The 22,438-nt window shown below is 38.9% G+C and overlaps 1 protein-coding gene across 1 annotated transcript; it reads left to right on the top strand.

Annotated features, from left to right (window-relative positions):
* The first annotated feature begins 685 nt into the window (after positions 1-685).
* RIOK2 (RIO kinase 2) lies at positions 686-22,430 on the top strand. The gene is made up of 10 exons (NM_001191291.1): positions 686-844; positions 3,698-3,836; positions 4,936-5,052; positions 10,407-10,582; positions 13,451-13,539; positions 15,652-15,843; positions 17,351-17,443; positions 18,186-18,707; positions 19,752-19,848; positions 22,144-22,430. Exons 1-10 carry the CDS (start codon positions 779-781, stop codon positions 22,306-22,308), a joined length of 1,656 nt encoding a protein of 551 aa, NP_001178220.1. The 5' UTR covers positions 686-778; the 3' UTR covers positions 22,309-22,430.
* Positions 22,431-22,438: the final 8 nt, after the last annotated feature.

Below are 22,438 nucleotides of genomic sequence, written 5' to 3'. Positions count from 1 at the left end.
TCCCTGGGCTTGTATCCGCAGTTCTCCGAAAGCCTTTAAATTAGGAGCTAGCCTCGGAACCTCGATAGCTCCACAGGGAACCGTCCATGTGCGCCCTTTCTCTGGAAAAGCGCGGGAGGGACGCCGACTGCAACCCCGTCCTCCAGTGTCACTCCAGACCCCACTCCCAGGCAGCGCAGGCGCGCTGGGGAGTCCAGGGAGCAACTCCGACCAAGTACGCCAAGTGACGCCCGAGTTCTCTTCCACCTTGGCGGCCCGTCCTGAGCATGCGCAGGTAGACACGGACCCGATCCTGCTATTACTCTTACTGAACAGCCTTGGTTTTCCTGAATCCAGCTCAAGTTCTTTTTGTCCCTTTCTTGATGTAACTCACTTCATCTAAAGAAGGAGTTGCTGTTTGGAGATAAAACTTGGTCTTCTCATTAAATTACCACTCTGCTCTTAAGAGGCAGGTCACGGGCCTTTCGACAGCCGGTCCTGACAGATACGAAAAAAAAAAAAAGTCCTATCATCTCGAGAACACTTAAAGAGTCAGCCAATTCAGCTGCATAACAAAATCAATTTACAAAAAGTACTCTGCTTTGTTCCATACTGTGTACTTCATCAGGCTCAGAAGATGTTTCATTGCCCCAAGGCAGTGAGAACGGAACATCCATTTAGTGACAAGGACCTGTAGGATAAACTGCGCGTGCGCGAGCCGCCCGGCCGCTGTGAGAAGCGTGAGACCTGCGTTAACTGCGCTCCTGGTCTCCCCGGTTTGCCTGAGTTCCGGTCCGCCATGGGGAAGGTGAATGTGGCCAAGTTGCGTTACATGAGCCGGGATGACTTCAGGGTCTTGACAGCGGTAAGAAGTACCCCGTTTTTCCCCCCTTCTCTGCCCTTTTCCGCCGCGCGTGCCCTTCCTCTTGCTCCAAGTTTGCTGGGAGTTGAGCAGGGCCCTAGGCCCCCCCAGAACGCAGCCGACACTGGGACTGAAGAAAAGAAGATCGGAGAGTCGGGTTTTTCAAAAGCCTTTGTCCATAATCTTTTATTTTCCCCTACTTGAAGCAAAGGCCCTCTCTTGTCCTTCTTTTCTGCTCCCCCTCTCCAGAATCACATTCCAGTCTCTGTGGCCTGGGAAGTTTCTCTGACCCCGGGCTTCTTTTTCCGACAGAGAAGGGTTTAAGACTTTTGAAGAGGATTAATTGGTAGCTGAAGAAAAGTTATGACCAACCGAGACAGCATATTAAAAGGCAAAGACATTACTTTGCCAATAAAGGTCCGACTAGTCAAAGCTACGGTTTTTCCAGTAGTCACGTATGGATGTGAAAGTTGGACTATAAAGAAAGCTGAACGCGGAAAGATTGATGCTTTTGAACTGTGTGTTGGAGAAGGCTCTTGAGAGTCCCTTGAACTGCAAGGAGATCCAACCAGTCCATTCTAAAGGAGATCAATCCTGGGTGTTCATTGGAAGGACTGATGCTGAAGCTCCGGTACTTTGGCCGTCTGATGTGAAGAACTGACTCATTTGAAAAGACCCTGATGCTGGGAAAGATTGAAGGCAGGAGGAGAAGGGGAGGACAGAGGTTGAGATGGTTGGATAGCGTCACCGACTCTATGGACATGAGTTTGAGTAAACTCCGGGAGTTGGTGATGGACAGGGAGGCCTGGCATGCTGCAGTGCACGGGATCGCAAAGATTTGGACAGGACTGAGCGACTGAACTGAATTGCATTTTCTACTCACAAACTCAGTCACATAACATTCCTTCAGTTTCATTCAATCAACACATACTTAACGGATTTTTAGTAAGGTTTTAGGGAATTGCAGAGGGTACAGGACAGATAAGAAGGAGACAAGTCATCCAGTAAACGAATAAATAAGAGGGATATCAGGTAAAAAGTGCTATGAAGATGATAAGAGGATAAGAAAATAGAAACTCAGCATAATGGGGACAAGGGGGCTGAATACTGTTTTTAAACTGTTCAGTCAGACAAGACTGCCTGAGTGCAAGAATCTTGTCTGGTTTTTAAAAGTTTCTGGCACTTGGTAGGTACTGAATAAGTATTTGCTAAGTGAAAGAAAGAATGGGGGGCGGGCATAATAGCTCAATAGAAAGGAGCCGGCAGAGTAAAGTCCTTGCAAAGAATTGAAGGGAGAGGAAACTGCAGTGGTTAAGTGCGAAGACCCGGAAGCAGGAACAATTTTTGAGGAATAGAAAGGCCAGGGTGGCTGGAGTACAGTAAGTAAGAAGCTGAAGAGGTGGAGAAGGTGGGAGCCAGATAATATGCTATAGATATAGAGCCATACAGGCTTGGTAAAGAATTTGGAATAAATTCTAAGTATAGGGGAGCCCCTGAATTTTATAGTCTTAGTCTTACAGCACAAAGATCAACACATAGATTAGGCATTTGCAGAATAAAACACCTTAATTTAGGAGCTGTTATCTTTTGCTTAAATAGGCATTGCTTAAGGACTAAACTGTGAAATGCAAATTCATTGTAAAATTTGGAAGACAATTTTCTGCCCTCCCATAGATTCTGAAATTCAGCTAGACTTCCTCTAAATACCTACTGTCAAAAGATACCTTTGTTCTCTGCTTGCTCAGCGCGTTAACTCATCCCTTAATGCCTCTGTCAGAAGTAGGGGAGTCAAGAGAATTTTAGAGAAACAGTACAAAACATGGAAGGTGAATTAAGTTTAAAGTGTGAGTTTTGGTTGGGACATCAGAACGATGCCAGATTTCTCTTCCAAAAATTAATTTTTGCAATTCTTAAGTTCTTTTTGAAGCTCAGCAAGGAGTGGCCTACTTGTTAAAATATTTCAGTCTCACTTGAGACTTACCAGTCTTGATATAGGTGACCACCTTTCCTTGACCTTCCTCCTTTTATTTCTCTGGTACCTCCTATGTCAGTAATCATACTTTGACTGGCTGTCCTTAACCTTTTGGTGTGAATTCCCACCCAAGTTCTGTCTCTAATCCCTCCTTTTTCTCCCATTATATTCTTGTTTAATGATCACACCCTTTCATGACTGTATCTCTTCATCAAATAATTAACAGTTTTTTTCCTGTAGTTATTACTTCATTCCCGAGTGCAGGTCACCCTTTCCAGTTTTCCTTAAAACATCTTCATGTGAAGTATCTTCTATGAAGGACCTTCCAACACCTCAAGCTCAGTGTGCTCAAATAGAATTAAGTAGCTTTATCTACCTCCTCACTCCTTTCCCAAACTTCATTAAAATAATGATTATTAATGTCTTGAAACTTGTCCTTCCTCTTCTTTTACTTTCACTCTTCATTGACTTTACCATTCCCTATCAAGTGCCAGTCTCTCCCATACTAATTTCTTTAATTCTTTCCCTTCACTACCATCACCTCTTCCCTATTCTGGCTTCTGTCTTCTCTGACTTAGACCGTTGTCTTTGTTCTCCAGTATACCACCTCTAGTTTTTGCCTTCCCTAAACTGCTTTGCATATTCCTGCTAAATTAATGTCCTTAAAGCAACACTTTTCATGAATTTCCCTTGACTAAACATCTTCATGAGTTTTCTGCTTTCATTATTATAAAATATGACTAGGGAAGGTAATAATTGTGTCTCACAATTGGTTCCGGAACTGCGTGGTCAGAGAAGTTTGAAAAAGTTAAGTTTTTAACAAGGTTTTGATAGACAACAACTCTATATTGGTTATGATTACATTTTGATTTCTTCAATTTCAGGTTGAAATGGGCATGAAGAACCATGAAATTGTTCCCTGCAGTTTGGTTGCTTCTATAGCTAGCCTTAAACATGGTGGTTGTAATAAAGTCTTAAGAGAACTAGTAAAACATAAACTCATAGCTTGGGAGCGAACCAAAAGTAAGTATTTGAGGCACCATTTGTGATTTTCCATGTAATTGGCTTCCCCCAGAGCAGGTATTCCAAAAGGCAGATAGAAGTTGTCAGGCTAAGAAATAAGAAAGCACTAGACCTAGAACTGACACAGCAGACTTTTACCATGTTCTACTCAGAGCAATCACCAGGCCCACGCAGATCAAAGAAGTTAGAGAAATAACTTCTACTTCCTGATAAGGGATCAGGAAGTTCCAGGTGCAGAAGAGCAAGTAGGATAGAGATACTGTTGCTACTGTCTTGGGAAAGTACAGTCTGCCAAAGGACTCTAGAGCATTACCTCTCAAACCATCATGGTGAGGGATGAGTTCTCCTTTCTACCTTTATAAAGGATCCATAGCTTTATAAAATAATATAAGTACTAGAAAGATCAGAATACAGGTGCATATTCCTTCTTGTTACACTTAAAGACAAAATAATTTTATAATATTGATACAAAAATATTTTAACTGAAACACTTAATTTCAGTTTGTATAGGGCTTCCCTGGTAGCTCAGTTTAGGTAAAGTATCTGTCTGCAATGCAGGAGACCCCAGTTCAATTCATGGGTTGGGAAGATGTGCTGGAGAAGGGATAGGCTACCCACTCTGGTATTCTTGGGCTTCCCTGGTGGCTCAGCTGGTACAGAATCTGCCTGCAATGTGGGAGACCTGGGTTTGATCCCTGGGTGGGGAAGATGCCCTGGAGAAGGGGAAGGCTACCCGCTCCAGTATTCTGGCCTGGAGAATTCCATAGACTGTATAGTCCAAGGGGTCGCAAAAAGTTAGACACAACTGAGACAAACTGATACAAAATTTTTTTAACTTAACCACTTAATTTCAGTGTGTATAACTTGTCACAGACTAGTAACAAGCATTTATAGACTGGTGTCAGTCTGTAGATTACCATTTGAGTAACACTGCTCTAGAGAAGAAATAAAAATTACAAGAAATGCCAAAACTCATAAGACTAGGTAACCAGTCTTTTTCCAGCTAAGACTTCCCAGGTTTAAATTCTTCTCTTGACATGAGGTGACTTGATGGTACGATATAACTAAAATATGATCTTTCTCATTTGATTTTGTCTAGCTGTCCAGGGCTATCGGTTGACAAACGCAGGCTACGATTACCTAGCTTTGAAAACACTGTCTTCTAGACAGGTGGTTGAGTCTGTTGGAAACCAGATGGGTGTCGGCAAAGAATCTGGTAAGTGCTCATAGTACTACTGAGTGCATTATTTGCTTTAGTTTATATTTCCCCTTGAAAAGGATTCATCTTTTTAATTTTCTATTTTTCTAACTAAACAGTAAATCGAAAAGTTGTTTGGAAGCAATATGGATTTTGAAATTACCCTTAGTTCGGTAAATTGTTTTTCCCTAAGTCTATCACTGAAAGTTCAGTTACACCAAGAATTAGTTTTCCTATACTAACTGAAATCTTTGGCAAAAACTTTATCTGTTCTTACTTTAATATCTGAAAAACTGGACATTGGTAATAACTTTTAAAAATACTACAAGGAAGTTCTAAAAACCACATTTTTTCATAACAGCAGTATGGTCAACAAGGCAAAGTTAAGTATGTGTAGAACACAGAAAAAAATTCTGAAATAGCATTAAAGAAATACTTATGTATTGGTTTTTTATGTATGATAAAAATAAAGAACAGAGGATGGTTTTCTTTATGACATGCTCTCTTATACACTGCTTTTTGTCCTACATAGTTTATCCTGTATAGTTACCTAATTTAAACTGAGACAGCAAAAAAATTAGAAGCAAAAGAACTATTAGAAAACCTAATTCAAAGGAGGTTGTTTTGGCTACTTCATGTGGTTTGCATGTCTAGTATATTATTATCCAAACTATTTATATTTAATAAGGCTTCCCAGGTGGTATGAACTTCCCTGGTGGCTCAGCAGTAAAGAATCTGCCTGTCAATGCAAGAGATTCGGGTTCAATTCCTGGGCCAGGAAGATACCCTCTCATAGGAAATGGCAACCCACTCCAGTATTTTTACCTGGAAAATTCTGTGGAAAGAGGAGCCTGGTGGGCTGCAGTCCATTGGGTTACAAAGAGTCAAAGGTGACTGAGCACACACACAATCAAGTTAATACTAGATTCCTAAATGTGAGAAGGTATGTAGGTGTGTATAAAATGCTGTAATGAAACACTTTTTTTGAGATACACTTGCTCTTAAATGTTTTTTATGTCCAGTTTTATCAATCCAAAAAAAATGGCTTTTTTTTTTTTTTTTTAAGAACTTCATTACTTGCAAAATGATGAAGTACAGAAGAGAGTACAATGAAAAGTGAATCTTAACTCTTAACCCAGGTCTCCATCTCCTGTTATTACTTCCCAAAGCTATTCAGTTCACTTCAGTTCAGTTCAGTCACTCAGTCATGTCCGACTCTGCGACCCCATGAATCGCAGCACTCCAGGCCTCCCTGTCCATCACCAACTCCCGGAGTTCACTCAGACTCACGTCCATCGAGTCAGTGATGCCATCCAGCCATCTCCTCCTCTGTCGTCCCCTTCTCCTCCTTCCCCCAATCCCTCCCGCATCAGAGTCTTTTCCAGTGAGTCAACTCTTCACATGAGGTGGCCAAAGTACTGAAGTTTCAGCTATTACTGTTTATTTAATATCCTATATGTCCTAGAAATATTCTGTATGAATACAAGTATATAATGTTCTGAGGATGTATGTATCTTTTATAATCATAGGTGAAAGCAAGCAGTCCTTAACAATTCTACACCTTGATTTTTTTCCATTTAGTGCATCCATGACATTTCATATCAGCATAGATGTCTTCCTCATAATTGTCAAGTATTACATTCTTAGAAATATTAGAGCTAAACTTGGGTACATTAAGAATTTTGGTATTACCAAATTTCCTCCAATTTGTGTCAATTTATAATCTCACCAACATGAGAGAGAGGCTGTTTGTCTCATGAGTAATTAGGACATGTTCTAAATGTTAGTAATAGAATATTTATGACAAGATCTGCTCCATTCTGATTACTTTAGGATTATATTCTGACACTCAGTATTTATTCACTGAAACAGTTTAAGAATTGAACTTCACATTGCTGAAAAGGAAGGGTTTTTTGGTTTTCTAATTTTTTTTTTTTTTTGGCCTCACCTCACAGCATGTAGGACTAGCTCACAGCCAGTCAAAGTGTAGAGTCTTAACCACTGGACCACTGGGGAAGTCCCATGTTGTAAAGGAAGATGTTATTAATCCCTTCTCATACAGTTCAGTTCAGTCGCTCAGTCATGTCCGACTCTTTGCAACCCCATGAATCACAGCATGCCAGGCCTCCCTGTCCCTCACCAACTCCTGGAGTTCACTCAGACTCACGTCCATCAAGTTAGTGATGCCATCCAGCCATCTCATCCTGTGTCGTCCCCTTCTCCTCCTGCCCCCAATCCCAACCAGCATCAGAGTCTTTTCCAATGAGTCAACTCTTCGCATAAGGTGGCCAAAGTACTGGAGTTTCAGCTTTAGCATCATTCCTTCCAAAGAAATCCCAGGGCTGATCTCCTTCAGAGTGGACTGGTTGGATCTCCTTGCAGTCCAAGGGACTCTCAAGAGTCTTCTCCAACACCACAGTTCAAAAGCATCAATTCTTCGATACTCAGCTTTCTTCACAGTCCAACAACTCTCACATCCATACATGATCACAGGAAAAACCATAGCCTTGACTAGACGAACCTTTGTTGGCAAAGTAATGTCTCTGCTTTTGAATATGCTACCTAGGTTGGTCATAACTTTTCTTCCAAGGAGTAAGTATCTTTTAATTTCATGGAAGCAGTCACCATCTGCAGTGATTTTGGAGCAAAAAAAATAAAGTCTGACCCTGTTTCCACTGTTTCCCCATCTATTTCCTATGAAGTGATGGGACCAGATGCCATGATCTTCGTTTTCTGAATGTTGAGCTTTAAGCCAGCTTTTCTCCTCTTTCACTTTCATCAAGAGGCTTTTTAGTTCCTCCTCACTTTCTGCCATAAGGGTGGTGTCATCTGAATATCTGAAGTTATTGATATTTCTCCCGGCAATCTTGATTCCAGCTTGTGCTTCTTCCAGTCCAGCGTTTCTCATGATGTACTCTGCATATAACTTAAATAAGCAGGGTGACAATATACAGCCTTGACATACTCCTTTTCCTATTTGGAACCAGTCTGTTGTTCCATGTCCAGTTCTAACTGTTGCTTCCTGACCTGCATACAGATTTCTCAAGAGGCAGATCAGATGGTCTGGTATTCCCATCTCTTTCAGAATTTTCCACAGTTTATTGTGATCCACACAGTCAAAGGCTTTAGTATAGTCAATAAAGCAGAAATAGACGTTTTTCTGGAACTCTCTTGCTTTTTCGATGATCCAGCGGATGTTGGCAATTTGATCTCTGGTTCCTCTGCCTTTTCTAAAACCAGCTTGAACATCTGGAAGTTCACGGTTCACGTATTGCTGAAGCCTGGTTGGAGAATTTTGAGCATTACTTTACTAGCGTGTGAGATGAGTACAACTGTGCAGTAGTTTGAGCATTCTTTGGCATTGCCTTTCTTTGGGATTGGAATGAAAACTGACCTTTTCCAGTCCTGTGGCCACTGCTGAGTTTTCCAAATTTGCTGGCATACTGAGTGCAGCACTTTCACAGCATCATCTTTCAGGATTTGAAATAGCTCAACTGGAATTCCATCACCTCCACTAGCTTTGTTTGTAGTCATGCTTTCTAAGGTCCACTTGACTTCACATTCCAGGATATCTGGCTCTAGGTGAGTGATCACACTATCGTGATTATCTGGGTCATGAAGATCTTTTTTATACAGTTCTTCTGTATATTCTTACCACCTCTTCTTAATATCTTCTGCTTCTATTAGGTCCATACCATTTCTGTCCTTTATCGAGCCCATCTTTGCATGAAATGTTCCCTTGATATCTCTCATTTTCTTGAAGAGATCTCTAGTCTTTCCCATTCTGTTTTTTTCCTCTATTTCTTTGCATTGATCGCTGAGAAAGGCTTTCTTATCTCTTCTTGCTATTCTTTGGAACTCTGCATTCACATGCTTATATCTTTCCTTTTCTCCTTTGCTTTTCACTTCTCTTCTTTTCACAGCTATTTGTAAGGCCTCCCCAGACAGCCATTTTGCTTTTTTGCATTTCTTTGCCATGGGGATGATCTTGATCCCTGTCTCCTGTACAATGTCACGAACCTCAGTCCATAGTTCATCAGGCACTCTATCTATCAGATCTAGGCCCTTAAATCTATTTCTCACTTCCACTGTATAATCATAAGGGATTTGATTTAGGTCATACCTGAATGGTCTAGTGGTTTTCCCTACTTTCTTCAATTTAAGTCTGAATGTGGTAATAAGGAGTTCATGATCTGAGCCACAGTCAGCTCCTGGTCTTGTTTTTGTTGACTGTATAGAGCTTCTCCATCTTTGGCTGCAAAGAATATAATCAATCTGATTTCGGTGTTGACCATCTGGTGATGTCCATGTGTAGAGCCTTCTCTTGTGTTGTTGGAAGAGGGCGTTTGCTATGACCAGTGCATTTTCTTGGCCAAACTCTATTAGTCTTTGCCCTGCTTCATTCCGTATTCCAAGGCCAAATTTGCCTGCTACTCCAGGTGTTTCTTGACTTCCTACTTTTGCATTCCAGTCCCCTATAATGAAAAGGACATCTTTTTTGGGTGTTAGTTCTAAAAGGCCTTGTAGGTCTTCATAGAACCGTTCAATTTCAGCTTCTTCAGCGTTACTGGTTGGGGCATAGACTTGGATTACTGTGATATTGAATGGTTTGCCTTGGAAATGAACAGAGATCATTCTGTCATTTTTGAGATTGCATCCAAGTACTGCATTTCGAACTCTTGTTGACCTTGATGGCATGGTCAGAATGTGGTCCACTGGAGAAGGGAATGGCAAACCACTTCAGTATTCTTGCCTTGAGAACCCCATGAGCAGTATGAAAAGGCAAAATGATAGTATACTGTAAGAGGAACTCCCCAGGTCAGCAGGTGCCCAATATGCTACGGGAGATCAGTGGAGAAATAACTCCAGAAAGAATGAATGGATGGAGCCAAAGCAAAAACCATACCCAGCTGTGGATGTGACTGGTGATAGAAGCAAGGCCGGTGCTGTAAAGAGCAATATTGCATAGGAACCTGGAATGTTAGGTCCATGAATCAAGGCAAATTGGATGTGGTCAAACAAGATGGCAAGAGTGAACGTCAACGTTCTCATACATGTAGGACACTAAAGAACAATTAAGATGTATTCCCACTAAATTGAATTGAGCATTAAATACCTTTGGAAGCAATAACTTTTGCTTTGGAAGCAATAACTTTGCTCCCCTGTTTTCTTTGTAGTAGGTATTAATACATGTCATCACTTTGAATTGTAACTAAACTAAAATAAAATAAAAATATTTTGCTGAATAAGTATTTTGAGTTATTAAGAAAGATAAAATTTGGTACAACTAAAATCAAAGTTAGAAAATTAGAATTGATTAAACTTACTGGAATAAAAATATAATAATTATCCTTTTAAAATTTTGATTTTAGATATTTACATCGTTGCAAATGAAGAAGGGCAGCAGTTTGCATTAAAGCTTCACAGACTGGGAAGAACCTCCTTTCGAAATCTGAAAAACAAGCGTGATTACCATAAACACAGGCATAACATGTCTTGGCTTTATTTATCTCGTCTCTCTGCCATGAAAGAATTTGCTTATATGAAGGTACTTTTAATTAATTTTAAATTATTAACCAAACAGTATGTGTAGTTAAAAGGTTGTAGTGACACGCATCAGTCCGTGGCCTCCATATCTCCCTACTGCCTGTCACAGTCCTTACAGTCACTTTTAACTGTTTTGACTATTTCTGTTATTTGTTTTTCTGGTGGTTTCCTTCTATGCAAAGGTGTTTTTAGCTGTTATAAATGCATAAAGGCAATTTTTATGCAGCAATGTTAACAAGGTAGAGTAGCCTAAAATAATTAATGATATAAATGTGTGTGTGTGAATGTATATCTGTTCAGTGTATATATGTATGTCTGTCTCTAGTTAAAAACATCAGATAGTTACCTTCTTTGGAGACCTTAGTGTCTCAGATAGTTGACTACTGTTTTTTCCCCACAATGGAATAAATGTTAATTTATGAATTTGTATGTATATTAGAAATGGTAAAAATCTTAGTTTTTAACCTTTAACCTTTCAAAATAAGTTCATATAGATTTATTAAATATCTTTAAAAATAACCAAGTTAATTGTCTTCACTAGTAAATTAAAAAGTAACTGCATTTTTATTATTCTCTCCAGTAGGATTTATTTGTTATAACTTTAAAAAATTTTTGAATTATTAAGAGTTGTATGACCTGTATCATGAGGGAAGAATCCTCAAGGCAGTATAAAGAAGTGCTACTAATATCATACATACTCTGTTTTTTGTCTTATACCAATGGTTTATGTCCTGTGACCACAAACCATTACTCATCAGTAATGTGAGTAAGCAGTTTGGTAGGAATTGTTACACATTTCCCCCAAACTATATTAAATGTTTTCTTGGTATGTTTATAGGAAGATACAGGAATAGAGTCTGGTTGTACATAAATATGTTTTGTAAGTTTATTCCCTCTTTTCCCAAATAAAAATAAACTTGAGCTTTAACTTAAGGGTTATGGCACAGGGCTAAACCACTGTGACATTAGTTAAAGTTGTTATATACTTGTGAGCCGCCAAGGCTCAAATCCAAAACCATTTGGATTTAAAAATAAAAAATATACAACCAAGCAGACAGTCACTGGGGAGTGGGAAGTAGTTCAGTTCCTGTCTGAGGAGGATAGGAAAGAGTAGACAGCCTCATAAAAGTAACCCTGTTAAGCATACGCTGAGTGTTGGCTATGTGCCTGCCTGTCTGTTGAGGATTTTGCAGCATAGGAGAAGGAGGGTGGAAGTGAACAGTGAATACCAAAGGAGTAACAGTCTGTCTTAAAATTAGGAAGGTAACATAAACACACACCTGGAGCCTATTACAGAGTGAAGTAAGTCAGAAAGAGATACAAATGTCATATACTAATGCATATATATGGATTCTAGAAAGATGGTGCTGATGAATTTATTTGCAGGGCAGCAATGGAGAAACAGACATAGAGAACAGACTTATAGACTAGGGAAAGGGGAGGAAGGGGGGGTGAGACGCATGGAGGGAGTAACTTGGAAACTTACATTACCATATGTAAAGTAAATAGCCAGGTGGGAATTTGCTGTGTGTCTCAAGGAACTCAAACAGGAGCTCTGTAACAATCCAGAAGGGTGGGATGGCGAGGGAGATTGGAGGGAGGGAAGGGGACAGGGGTGTACCTACGGCTGATTCTTGATGTTTGAGAGAAAACAAAATTCTGTAAAGCAATTACCCTTCAATTAAAAAATAGAGTAAAAAACAGTTTAAATGTCAAATCGTGTTGAGTTTAGAGAAACTTCTGTAGAGTAGAATACATAGAGTAGAAGGAGGTTTCTTGAATGGGAGTTCATATGATTTGTCTATAAGGAACAGACAAGACAGTATACTTTTCCAAAGAAGCCAGAAGGACCAAGACATGGATGTGAGCGTGAGCCATGGGTGATTGGTAACAGTCACTGAGGTGGCTGTACGACCGCACTCTAGAGTGTTTATTGGACAGAGTATTGAAGAGAACTAGGACTGGATGAAGTGGATTAAAGAATTTTGAAAACTAGGAAAAATTATTCAGACTGAAATCAATGTTTACAGCGTTGTAGGTTTTTTTAAAATGGAGCATTGACACACGCATCTTAGTTGGTACTGGTACACTGAAGAAAGGTTTGGTGTGCAGAGCTAGAACCATTGTTGATGTGGTTGGGGTAACAATGACAAAGCCCTGTTAGAAATGGCAGCATTCCAAATGGCAGAATACAGAAAACCAAGGTATTTTGAAGGAAGTAATAACAACACGACTTTGAAAGCAGTAGGATAGGAAAAGTGAAGCATAGGGAGAAAAATGAATTTATGAATGGTAGGTAGTAACATTTGACTCACACTACCGGTGTCTGTGACCACAGTGACTCTTTGTCACACGATAGATTGATACTGTGGTCTGAAGAGAAAAGTCAGTGCTCTATAAAGTAAAATGTCCAGTGTCCTGAAATATTTCATTTCTTGATACACCAGAAGACAGTATTTCCTAAAACACAATTTATTTCCATTTGAATTCTTTAAGCACATTCCAGTAAATGACAGAAACTTACAAAATAGAAGAGGACATACATATCGTAAGAGACTAAACTTCTTGAAGGCAGAGACATTTTCACACTCACTTTTGTAACCATAGCACAATGTATATTTGGTAAATGTTCAATAAATGAATGTTTGGTTAAAAACAAAATGAATTGCAAAACTGATTTCCAATTTTATTTTTATGTACAGCTCATCCTGTGCTGTGAATAAGCCATACATAATCATGTGTTAACTATAATTTTGTGAAGGTTATGATTTTTTTTCCCCCCTGGTTTTGGACAGGTACACTTAACTTTATTGTTCCCTAAAAATTAATGACCTCTTCATTACTTTTTACCTGTTTTGCTATATTTTAGGCATTGTATGAAAGGAAATTTCCAGTTCCAAAGCCAATTGATTATAATCGCCATGCAGTGGTCATGGAACTCATAAGTGGCTATCCTCTGTAAGTATTTATTATTCTTAAAACCGTGAGTTCTAATAAATAGTTGTAAGGTTCAGTTTTTTTTAAATAAGTTTTTTTCATTAAATGCAGTATGACTTTGGGGAGGTTAGAAATTAACAAAAAGCAGTAGACTTAAAGGCAAATTGAAAATTCAGTTTCATTCTGACAATGTGGATTTTTATTAACAATCTAGTGTGTGCCAAGCACTGTTCAAGGCACCCCAATAAACAAAGTCCCTGTCCTCACAGAGCTTACGTTCTGATGAAAGGAAACTTGCAATAAATAGGTGAACAAGGAATTATATGATACATCAGAGAGTGGTGAATGCTATGGATAAAAATAAAGTAAGGGTAAGTGGGACAAGAAATACTGAGATGGATGTGGAAGGCTGGGATGATCAGAAGAGTTCTCATTGGTAAAGGGACTTTTCAGCAGAATCCTGAAAGAAGCGAAAGAAGAAATGATGCAGATATCTAAGTACATTCTAGGCAGAGAAAAGAGCAAAAGTCCTGAGATGGGAGCATACCTTCATGTTCAGGGAACAGTGAGGAGCCACTGTGGCTGGAGCCGAGTGAGTCAGGGAGAAAATTGTGAGTGATAAGATCGGAGAGGCAGCGGATTATTGTGGTAGATAGGATATATTTAAATATGAAAGACAGGAAGTGTTAGTTGCTCAGTCATGTCGGACTCTTTGCAGCCCTATGGACTATAGCTTGCCAGGCTCCTCTGTCCGTGGAATTCTCCAGGCAAGAATTCTGGAGTGGGCTGCCATTCCCTTCTCCAGGGGATCTGCCTGACACAGGGATCGAACCCAGATCTCCTGCATTGCAGGTGGATTCTTTACCATCTACCAGGACTACCAGGGAAGCCCAACATTGAATAACTTGAAGGTTGCTTTGATACACTTCTGTTTCCTCACATGACTGCCATTGAGACAATATTACAGGGACTATTTTGTTTGAGACAGGAAACAATTGGAGGATTATTTTGGTGGCAATGACAGTACTAACCACTGACTGCCAGGGAATTCTCTAGCCATTGGAGGAGTTTTGAATTGAGAAGGGATATGATGTGATTAATACTGTAATGGGATCACTCTGGCTGCTGTATTGAAAATAGACTAAAGGAAGACTAGGACAGGATTAGGAAGAAAAGTTAGGAGATTATCACCATCCTTGAAAGAGATGATGGTAGTCTAGATCAGAATGGTAGATGTGAAGGTGAGGGAACATTGTCAGATTCTGGATGAGTTTTACAGTTAGGGCCTACATGATTTGTTTGAGATTAGATGTTGATAAGAAGGAAGTGGCAAATAAAGATCTGGGGCCTGAATAGTGAATTACTTAGAGGGATAAAGTTGCCAGTTATAGAAATGGGAAAGGCTGCAGGAAGACAGTTGGGAGTTAGAGAGTGGGGCAGAATCAGAGGTTCACTTGGGGACATGGTAAGTTAGAGATGCCTAGAAGCTCAGGGAAAGTCTAGATTGAAGTCTGTGAATGAGATCAAGAATGGTTAAGACAGTAGGTTTTAGGATTAGACTTTGAGGAGCTCCCAAATTTGTAAGTCAGGGAAAGGCTGAAAAACTAGCTAAAAAGACTAAGAAGGAATGATCAGTGCAGAAAGAGGACAGCCTTAAGAGTTAGTAGGCCAAGGGTCAAGTGAAAGGATATGCTTCATAGACCGGGAAGGGATTAGCTAATAGACCAGATTATGATGACAGTCAAGAACTGACCATTGGATATGGCAAGTCATTTGGAAGTCATTGGTAGTTTTGACAGGAGCTATTTTATTGGAGCAGGATGGATGAAAGCCTGTTTGAAATGGGTTCATTAGAATGGGAGGGAAAAAATTGGGTAAAGCACAACTAGAGGAGTTTGGTTATAAAGAATGTGGAACAAAGAATGTGTATAATAGTGGAAAGAAGATGTAGATTGGAGTGGGTTGTAGCTTTTTTTTTTTTTTTAAATAAGAGGTATTATGTCTATATACAGATAGGAATGAAGAGAGGCTAGAGAGGCTTGAAATGGAAATAATATTTATATGTAAATACACCCATGCTTGCTTTAATTAAAATTATGAATGATGACAAATGAACCTTTTCCATACTTTCAGATGTCAAATACACCATGTTGAAGATCCTGCATCAGTATATGATGAAGCTATGGAACTGATTGTTAAACTTGCAAATCACGGACTGATTCATGGAGATTTCAATGAATTCAATCTCATTTTGGATGAAGATGACCACATTACCATGATCGATTTTCCACAGATGGTTTCAACTTCTCATCCCAATGCTGAATGGTATACTCTGGACGTGGCTGTGTTTATGTGTGCTGCAGTCATTTTTAATTTATTCTTAACTTCTCAGCCTTGTCATACTGCCATTTGGGTTAATAACTGTTTTGAAGTGGCTGATAAGGATATCAGAGTGCTAGGATCTTTCCACCTAAGAACTTTTCTTACTCCTCAGTATTTTAAGGGGGGGGGGGGGGGGATGCACATTGATCCAGTTTTAAAATTAATTTATTCATTAAAATAATATTGTTTATTAGAAGTCTGAAGAAACTGTTTACTTTTATAAATCATCAAAAGAATTTGAATTACTCTTGTGAGTTGACAGACTTGCAAAAGTCAAGCTTTCTTAGCGATGGAACTATCTATCCAAACAAACTTTGGGGTAAAACCCCAACTTTTAAAACAAAAGCCTGTTCAGCAGCAGGGACACAGAAGGGAGGGCCCTGGACACCATCCTTTCTGCCTTTTTCTGCTTTTCTCTCTGTTGCATAGTTGCCTCCAAGAGGATTTCACCCAGCATAATTTAATAATTTTTTATGGCCTTAATGAAAGTTGTGGCTTTATACTAAACCTCAGTTACCAGACAGATAATGATACTACCTCCTATCATTTTTAGCTTTTATTTTGTTAAGAGAAAGGAATTCACGTAAAACCTCATCCTGACACAGGGCAGAATCGATTTATATACTGTGGTAATCTTATTTCTCACATTACTTGACCATCTAAACAAGCCCAATTGTGAAATATGACAGAACATTTTCCTTTATGTGTTTGTATTCCATGATGCAATTGAGCATAATCAAATTAAGGTTGAGTATTTTTTCTCCTGTTCTGTCAATTCCATGTCATCCTGTCTCTCAATTCTCCCTTTCTGGACACCTTCTAGAGAATTTAATCTGTTCCTGCTATTTTATGGTTACCTAAAAAGCACCCTGATACTCAGAGGTCCTTCTACTCCCAGAGTAACGTGTCTTCGAATTATTATTTATAAGCCATAGCATTATTAATCTCTTGTAGATGTTTACTGCATATTAGCTAATGGGTAATAAAGATAATATAACCATAACATTCATTAGTCCCCAAACTTTTTCTTCTGAGTCACTAGTCTGTTTTTGTCTTCAACTTTCCCAGTTGACTAGAGGTTCTAGTGAACATAGCTGATGGGAACTATAACTAGACAGACTGAAAAGTAGAAATTGGTCCCCAAACTGCAGGCCTGTATCTTTTCCTTGTTTCGTATGTGTATCTGTCACAGTATGGGGGAACCTTGGGTTTATTCTAACCGTAGGAACTGGGTGCCCTTGACAGCTTATAGTCCTTGTTAGTTCCTCTGCTTTTAGTTTTAGTTTTTCAGATACTGACAACTGATTTATTTTTCTTTTGAGTAACATCCTTTTCTCTTTCATGTAAGGATAAGAGTGTTATAACAAATAGCAGAGATGTTGTCATTGGCTAATAAGGAAAAAGATGAGCAACAAAGTCTGTATAAAAAAAATGATTCTTGCTTTTGCAGGTATTTTGACAGAGATGTGAAATGCATTAGAGATTTCTTCATGAAACGTTTCAACTATGAAAGTGAGCTTTTCCCAACCTTTAGTGATATCAGGTTTGTACACTGTATTGGATAAAATGATAGAATTCTGTTAAAATACCTGATTTATTTACTTAGAAGTTAATGCTTTAATCTAAAAGTTTTTCAAATAGTGACCTGTGGTACATTATAATCATTGTTCAGTATCACTGCTGGTAATATACAAATGAAACTTAAAAACTATGCTTCCCTGTGGTCCATTAACCTTACTGAATTTGGAAGAGGAACATAGTTTCTTATAAATTCAAGAACTCTTATTCAATAGTGGATGCTCTGTGAAGAACGCGTTTTTAAGGAATATAGTCAAGTGTTTATCAGAAATGTGTTTTTCCTTTATTCACTATAGAAACTATCTTTAATTGATTCATGGAACATAATTCTCACAGCCAAATTTTCTCATTTTATATGCTCAATTAAGATGCTGTTTTCTGATTTGGGATGATTGACCTAACTTAAAATTGTTAGCCCCCTCTGAAAGTTAATTTATTAAGTCAGTATGCACTGAAATTTCTCTAATTTTTCTAATATCTGTTGCTCTTCGCAGTCCTTTTATTCTTAAATGACAAGTAACATATGTCTTTTATATTTGTGTACTTAAGTGATTTAAGTATTACCTTTTAGCCAGAGAAAAACCTTTAAAATCTATAAACTGTTAAACTCATTTGAGAGTCATGATTCATCCGAATACTAAATACACTTGCCCATGTCAGGTGGATTTTTTTCTCTCTCCTAAATGCGTAACATTCTTTTTTCCTAGGAGGGAGGATTCTCTTGACGTAGAGGTTTCTGCCAGCGGCTACACGAAGGAGATGCAGGCAGACGACGAACTGCTTCACCCAGCAGGTCCAGAGGATAAAAATACAGAAACAGAGGAGAGATCTGACTTCCCATTTTCTGACGAAGAGATGTCAGAAAGAGCCAGGGATTGTAGATCAGAAAATGAAGGTGGATGGAACTGTGCAGCTGAATCAGTTGACTGCTGTTGCAGGTCATTTGAAAACCTTGAGCAAATAAAGGAAGAGAGTTTGTCAGAGGACAGTGCTGATGCACACAGATTCGAAATGACTGAATTCAGTCAAGCTTTAGAAGAAATAGAAGGGCAGGTTGTTGAAAACAGTTCTGTAAGTGAATTTTCCGGGGAGAACAGACGTGAACGTGACGCCAGGCAAGATGGTGAGACAGGTCAAGGTGGAATCCTTGTGGGCCCTGAGGAGGATGAAGATGAATGTCCTCATCTGATTGCCTTGTCATCGTTGAGCAAAGAATTCAGGCCTTTCAGGTATAGGTTTTTGTTGATTGTATTTTCACTTTAATCTGGAGACCTATTCTTTGATTCTGGTAAATGAGTACTTTTTTCAAATGGCATGCCAGCTGTATTCTGCATCGGTATGTGCAGATAGCTCAGTCAGTAGAGCATCCTTTTAATCTGAGGGTGCAGGGTTCAAGTTCCTGTTCGGGTGCAACGTTCCTTTAGGGCTTCCTTGGTAGCTCAGCTGGTAAAGAATCCGCCTGCAATGCAGGAGACCCCAGTTCAATTCCTGGATCGAGAAGATCCGCTGGAGAAGGGATAGGCTACCCACTCCAGTGTTCTTGGGCGTGGCTCAGCTGGTACAAATCTGCCCGCAATGTGGGAGACCTGGGTTTGATCCCTGGGTTGGGAAGATCCCCCGGAGAAGGGAAAGGCTACTCACTCCAGTATTCTGGCCTGGAGAATCCCATGGACTGTATAGTCCATGGGGTCGCAAAGAGTCAGATACAGCTGAGCGACTTTCACTTTCATGCACAGAATAAAAGCAAATATCACTTTTATTATTAAAATTCAAATAACTCTGTCTACCGTTGACTTGATGCTACCACATGTATTCAGTTTTAAGCAGTTTTGCCTTAAAATTCAAATGATTACTTTCAAATAATAAATTGATGAGGTTTTAGATGTATGAATTGTTTGTATTTTTAAATAATTATTCATCTAATGTATGTTTGATTAATGTATAGTCTAATAAAAATGTAGTAAGTGTGCTCTTAGTATACATACTTAAAATGAATTTTCTGTGGTACTTTGAAACTTCTGTACTTATTTGTTAATGTACAATTAAAATTACCATTACATTATTTTTCTTGTAAGATTTTTTTTTGGACAAATTTCACATATTTGTGAATCAGCCTCAGCTTAGATAGCAAAAGATCTAAAATTTAACTTTTAGATTTGGGGTAGTTTAATGAAATGGCTTTATTTCAGAATATTGATAGTAATATTCTATAAATTAATCAAGCATAATTAACTATTAAGGATTAACTAGGTAAATTTTTATTTTATTATTAGAGATGAAGAAAATATGGAAGATACTAATCGACACAGAACAAGAACCCTGAGTGTTACTTCTGTGGGCAGTGTTTTAAGCTGTTCAACGATTCCTCCGGTAACTATTATTCAACATTTCCAGGATGCTTACTGGGTCACTCCTGTGGGCTTCCCAGGGGGTGCTAGTGGTAAAGAACCTGCCTATCAGTGCAGGAGACATAAGTGGTAACCCACTCTGGTGTTCTTGCCTGCAGAATCCCCATGGACAGGAGCCTGGCGGGCTACAGTCCACAGGGTCACAGAGCTGGACACGACTGAGCAACTGAGCACGCGCAGAACCCCACGGTCTGCAGTTGGTTGACTCTGCAGTTGCAGAGGCGCCTCTGACGCAGGCGGCTGGTTCTTCACGTTGTACTCAGATTTTTGACTGTAAAGTGTGTCCATGCCCCTAACACAGCCTAACTGTTCAAGGGTCAACTATTTTATTTTCCCTTTCATCATTCTTTTTTAAATATACTAATGTGGCTTTTTTTCCCACTTGTTTTTAACATAAAAGTTAAATTTGTAAGAGTTGTAAATTGTTCTAAATTAGGACATGCATGCATAGTAGTTCATTATCTCCTTATTTTCTTTAGCTGTTTGATATGATTATCTTACGGTCTCGCTGAAGTAAAGCACCAAGGGGAAGTTCAAGCAGAATATTTAGAAAACAAATTGATTTTTCTTAGAGCTATCCTGGAGGCCTCTGTCTGAACTCTGGTTTAAACGTGGTACACGTTCTACAGTTTTCCCAGTCTCCAATCTGTTGAGTGCTTTCTTTCCTAGTTTTATCTCTGTTCATACTGAGCTTACATTTTTATGGGACAGAATGATCTTAGGTAGTTATTTGGGTGGGTGGGGAGAGGACTTTTTATTACTAGATATGTCTTTATATCCTATTCTCCCACCTGATTGAGAATTTAAGTGTTAGAGTTGTGATTTGGAAATAACTGACTTCAGAAGTCTGAATGTGTTGCTCTGTTGTCTTGGTGATAAGTTAGGACACCAGGCTTATGATGCTGATCTGATTCAGGTTTCTGGTCTCTTGGGGTGAGGAACTGTGACAGTTGCCTAGTTTCCTGAGATAGAGAAAAGTCACTCCGATGTTAAACTTTCAGCCAGTCCTAACACTTTCAGTCATGAAACTTCTGCAATACCAACCAGGTGGTTCTGAAACTGTGACTTTCCTGAGACTGTATCTCATAGGGTATCAGCCTCTGTAGGAACTTGCATTCTGATTCTTGTTTCCCTTTCTCTTCTTTTACTTTTCTTCCCATTGAGAATCATCAGACTAAAATAAAGAGGGATAACTTGTTAAAGCCCGTCTGTCTAACTATGTGAAATAATCCAAAGTCTGCATTTAACTCGACTCATCCAGATTTTTACACTAATACACATACGGTCCAAGAAACACTGCATTAGGAAGACTGGTTTCCCTAGTTCTTTTTTACCTCTCACATCCATTAATCTTTACTTTTTAATGACAGATTTTTAATAAATGCTTCTTTGTGCCTAACAGAGTGAGGCATAGTAAGAAGAGCCCCTTGCTTTAATCCTTTCACCGTTCAACTTCTTTTTTTAGGAGAGGTTGGATGATGTAAGATTATATATGATTAAATAACAGGCTGAATACTCCAGAGGGGGAAAAAAAGGTTGCTGTGAAAAAAATATTCATCTTGCATGTCATTTGGCATTGGCAGCCTGTGTCTTAAGTGATAAAGAAATAATTTGAATTTATGGTCATTCATCATGTGAAAACATAAATTTCTCCCAGAAACTGTATGAGGACTTTTCCATGAGTAACTCCTGCCATCGAGTCGTTTCTACACCTAAAGTTATGAAAACGCTCTTGCGTGTATTTGACCAGTACTAAATGCTTTCAAACATAATTTTCTGCTGCAGAACCATGCCTCCTTTTACTTAGAAAGCAAAGGAATCAGCAGGTTTTTTTGTCTTGGGGATTTTTTGTTTTTTTTGTTGGTGGTGGTTTTGTTTTCCATCTTGTTGGGTTTGGGTTTGGGGGATTTGTTTGGCCGGTTGTTTGGTTTTTCCCAGTTTTCCTAGTGACACTAGGTGGCACTATGATGATTTGTTACTCAAAAAATTGTGACTGTTCACTACTGTACTGCTATACCCTGCTTTTTGCTGTGATCTGTATTTCGGTTAAGAATTTAATTCCTCCTGTTTTGTAGCAGTTCAGTGTTTTGTTTTATTGCTGGTTAATTTGGTATACTGTCAGTGTTTGGAACTTTTTAAACTCACGCTTTTAACAGAATTTTAAAATATTAGCAATGTAAATCTTTCTTTTATTGACCATTTACTCCTTATCAAAATGATCAGTTTTCAGTGATACTAATTCATAGTATCTTTCCAGGAATTGGTGAAACAGAAGGTGAAACGTCAGTTGACGAAACAACAAAAATCAGCTGTGAGACGACGGTTACAGAAGGGAGAAGCAAATACATTCACCAAGCAACGGCGAGAAAACATGCAAAATATTAAATCAAGTTTGGAAGCAGCTAGCTTTTGGGGAGAGTAATACATTTAAGACCTTGACTGTATTGCAAAAAGTGACTATGATCCGTTTTTAAGCCACCTTTAGTATTTTTTGGACCAAGGCAGATATATAAATAGGTAAATAAACGTTCTTTCATGGATAAACTTGGCTC

Source organism: Bos taurus, chromosome 7, assembly GCF_002263795.3.
Source record: "Bos taurus isolate L1 Dominette 01449 registration number 42190680 breed Hereford chromosome 7, ARS-UCD2.0, whole genome shotgun sequence".
NCBI lineage: Eukaryota > Metazoa > Chordata > Mammalia > Artiodactyla > Bovidae > Bos > Bos taurus.
The sequence above is the reverse complement of the archived record's forward strand: the minus strand, read 5'-3'. Positions and strand labels throughout refer to the sequence as shown.

What these genes read in the sequence shown, in the direction of transcription:
- RIOK2 (NM_001191291.1), top strand. Translation starts at nt 779, where the DNA reads ATGGGGAAGGTGAATGTGGCCAAGTTGCGTTACATGAGCCGGGATGAC. An exon ending in GGGTGTCGGCAAAGAATCTG is followed by an intron (nt 5,053 to 10,406) that starts GTAAGTGCTCAT and finishes TTTTGATTTTAG; the next exon opens with ATATTTACATCGTTGCAAAT. An exon ending in GCTGTTCAACGATTCCTCCG is followed by an intron (nt 19,849 to 22,143) that starts GTAACTATTATT and finishes GTATCTTTCCAG; the next exon opens with GAATTGGTGAAACAGAAGGT.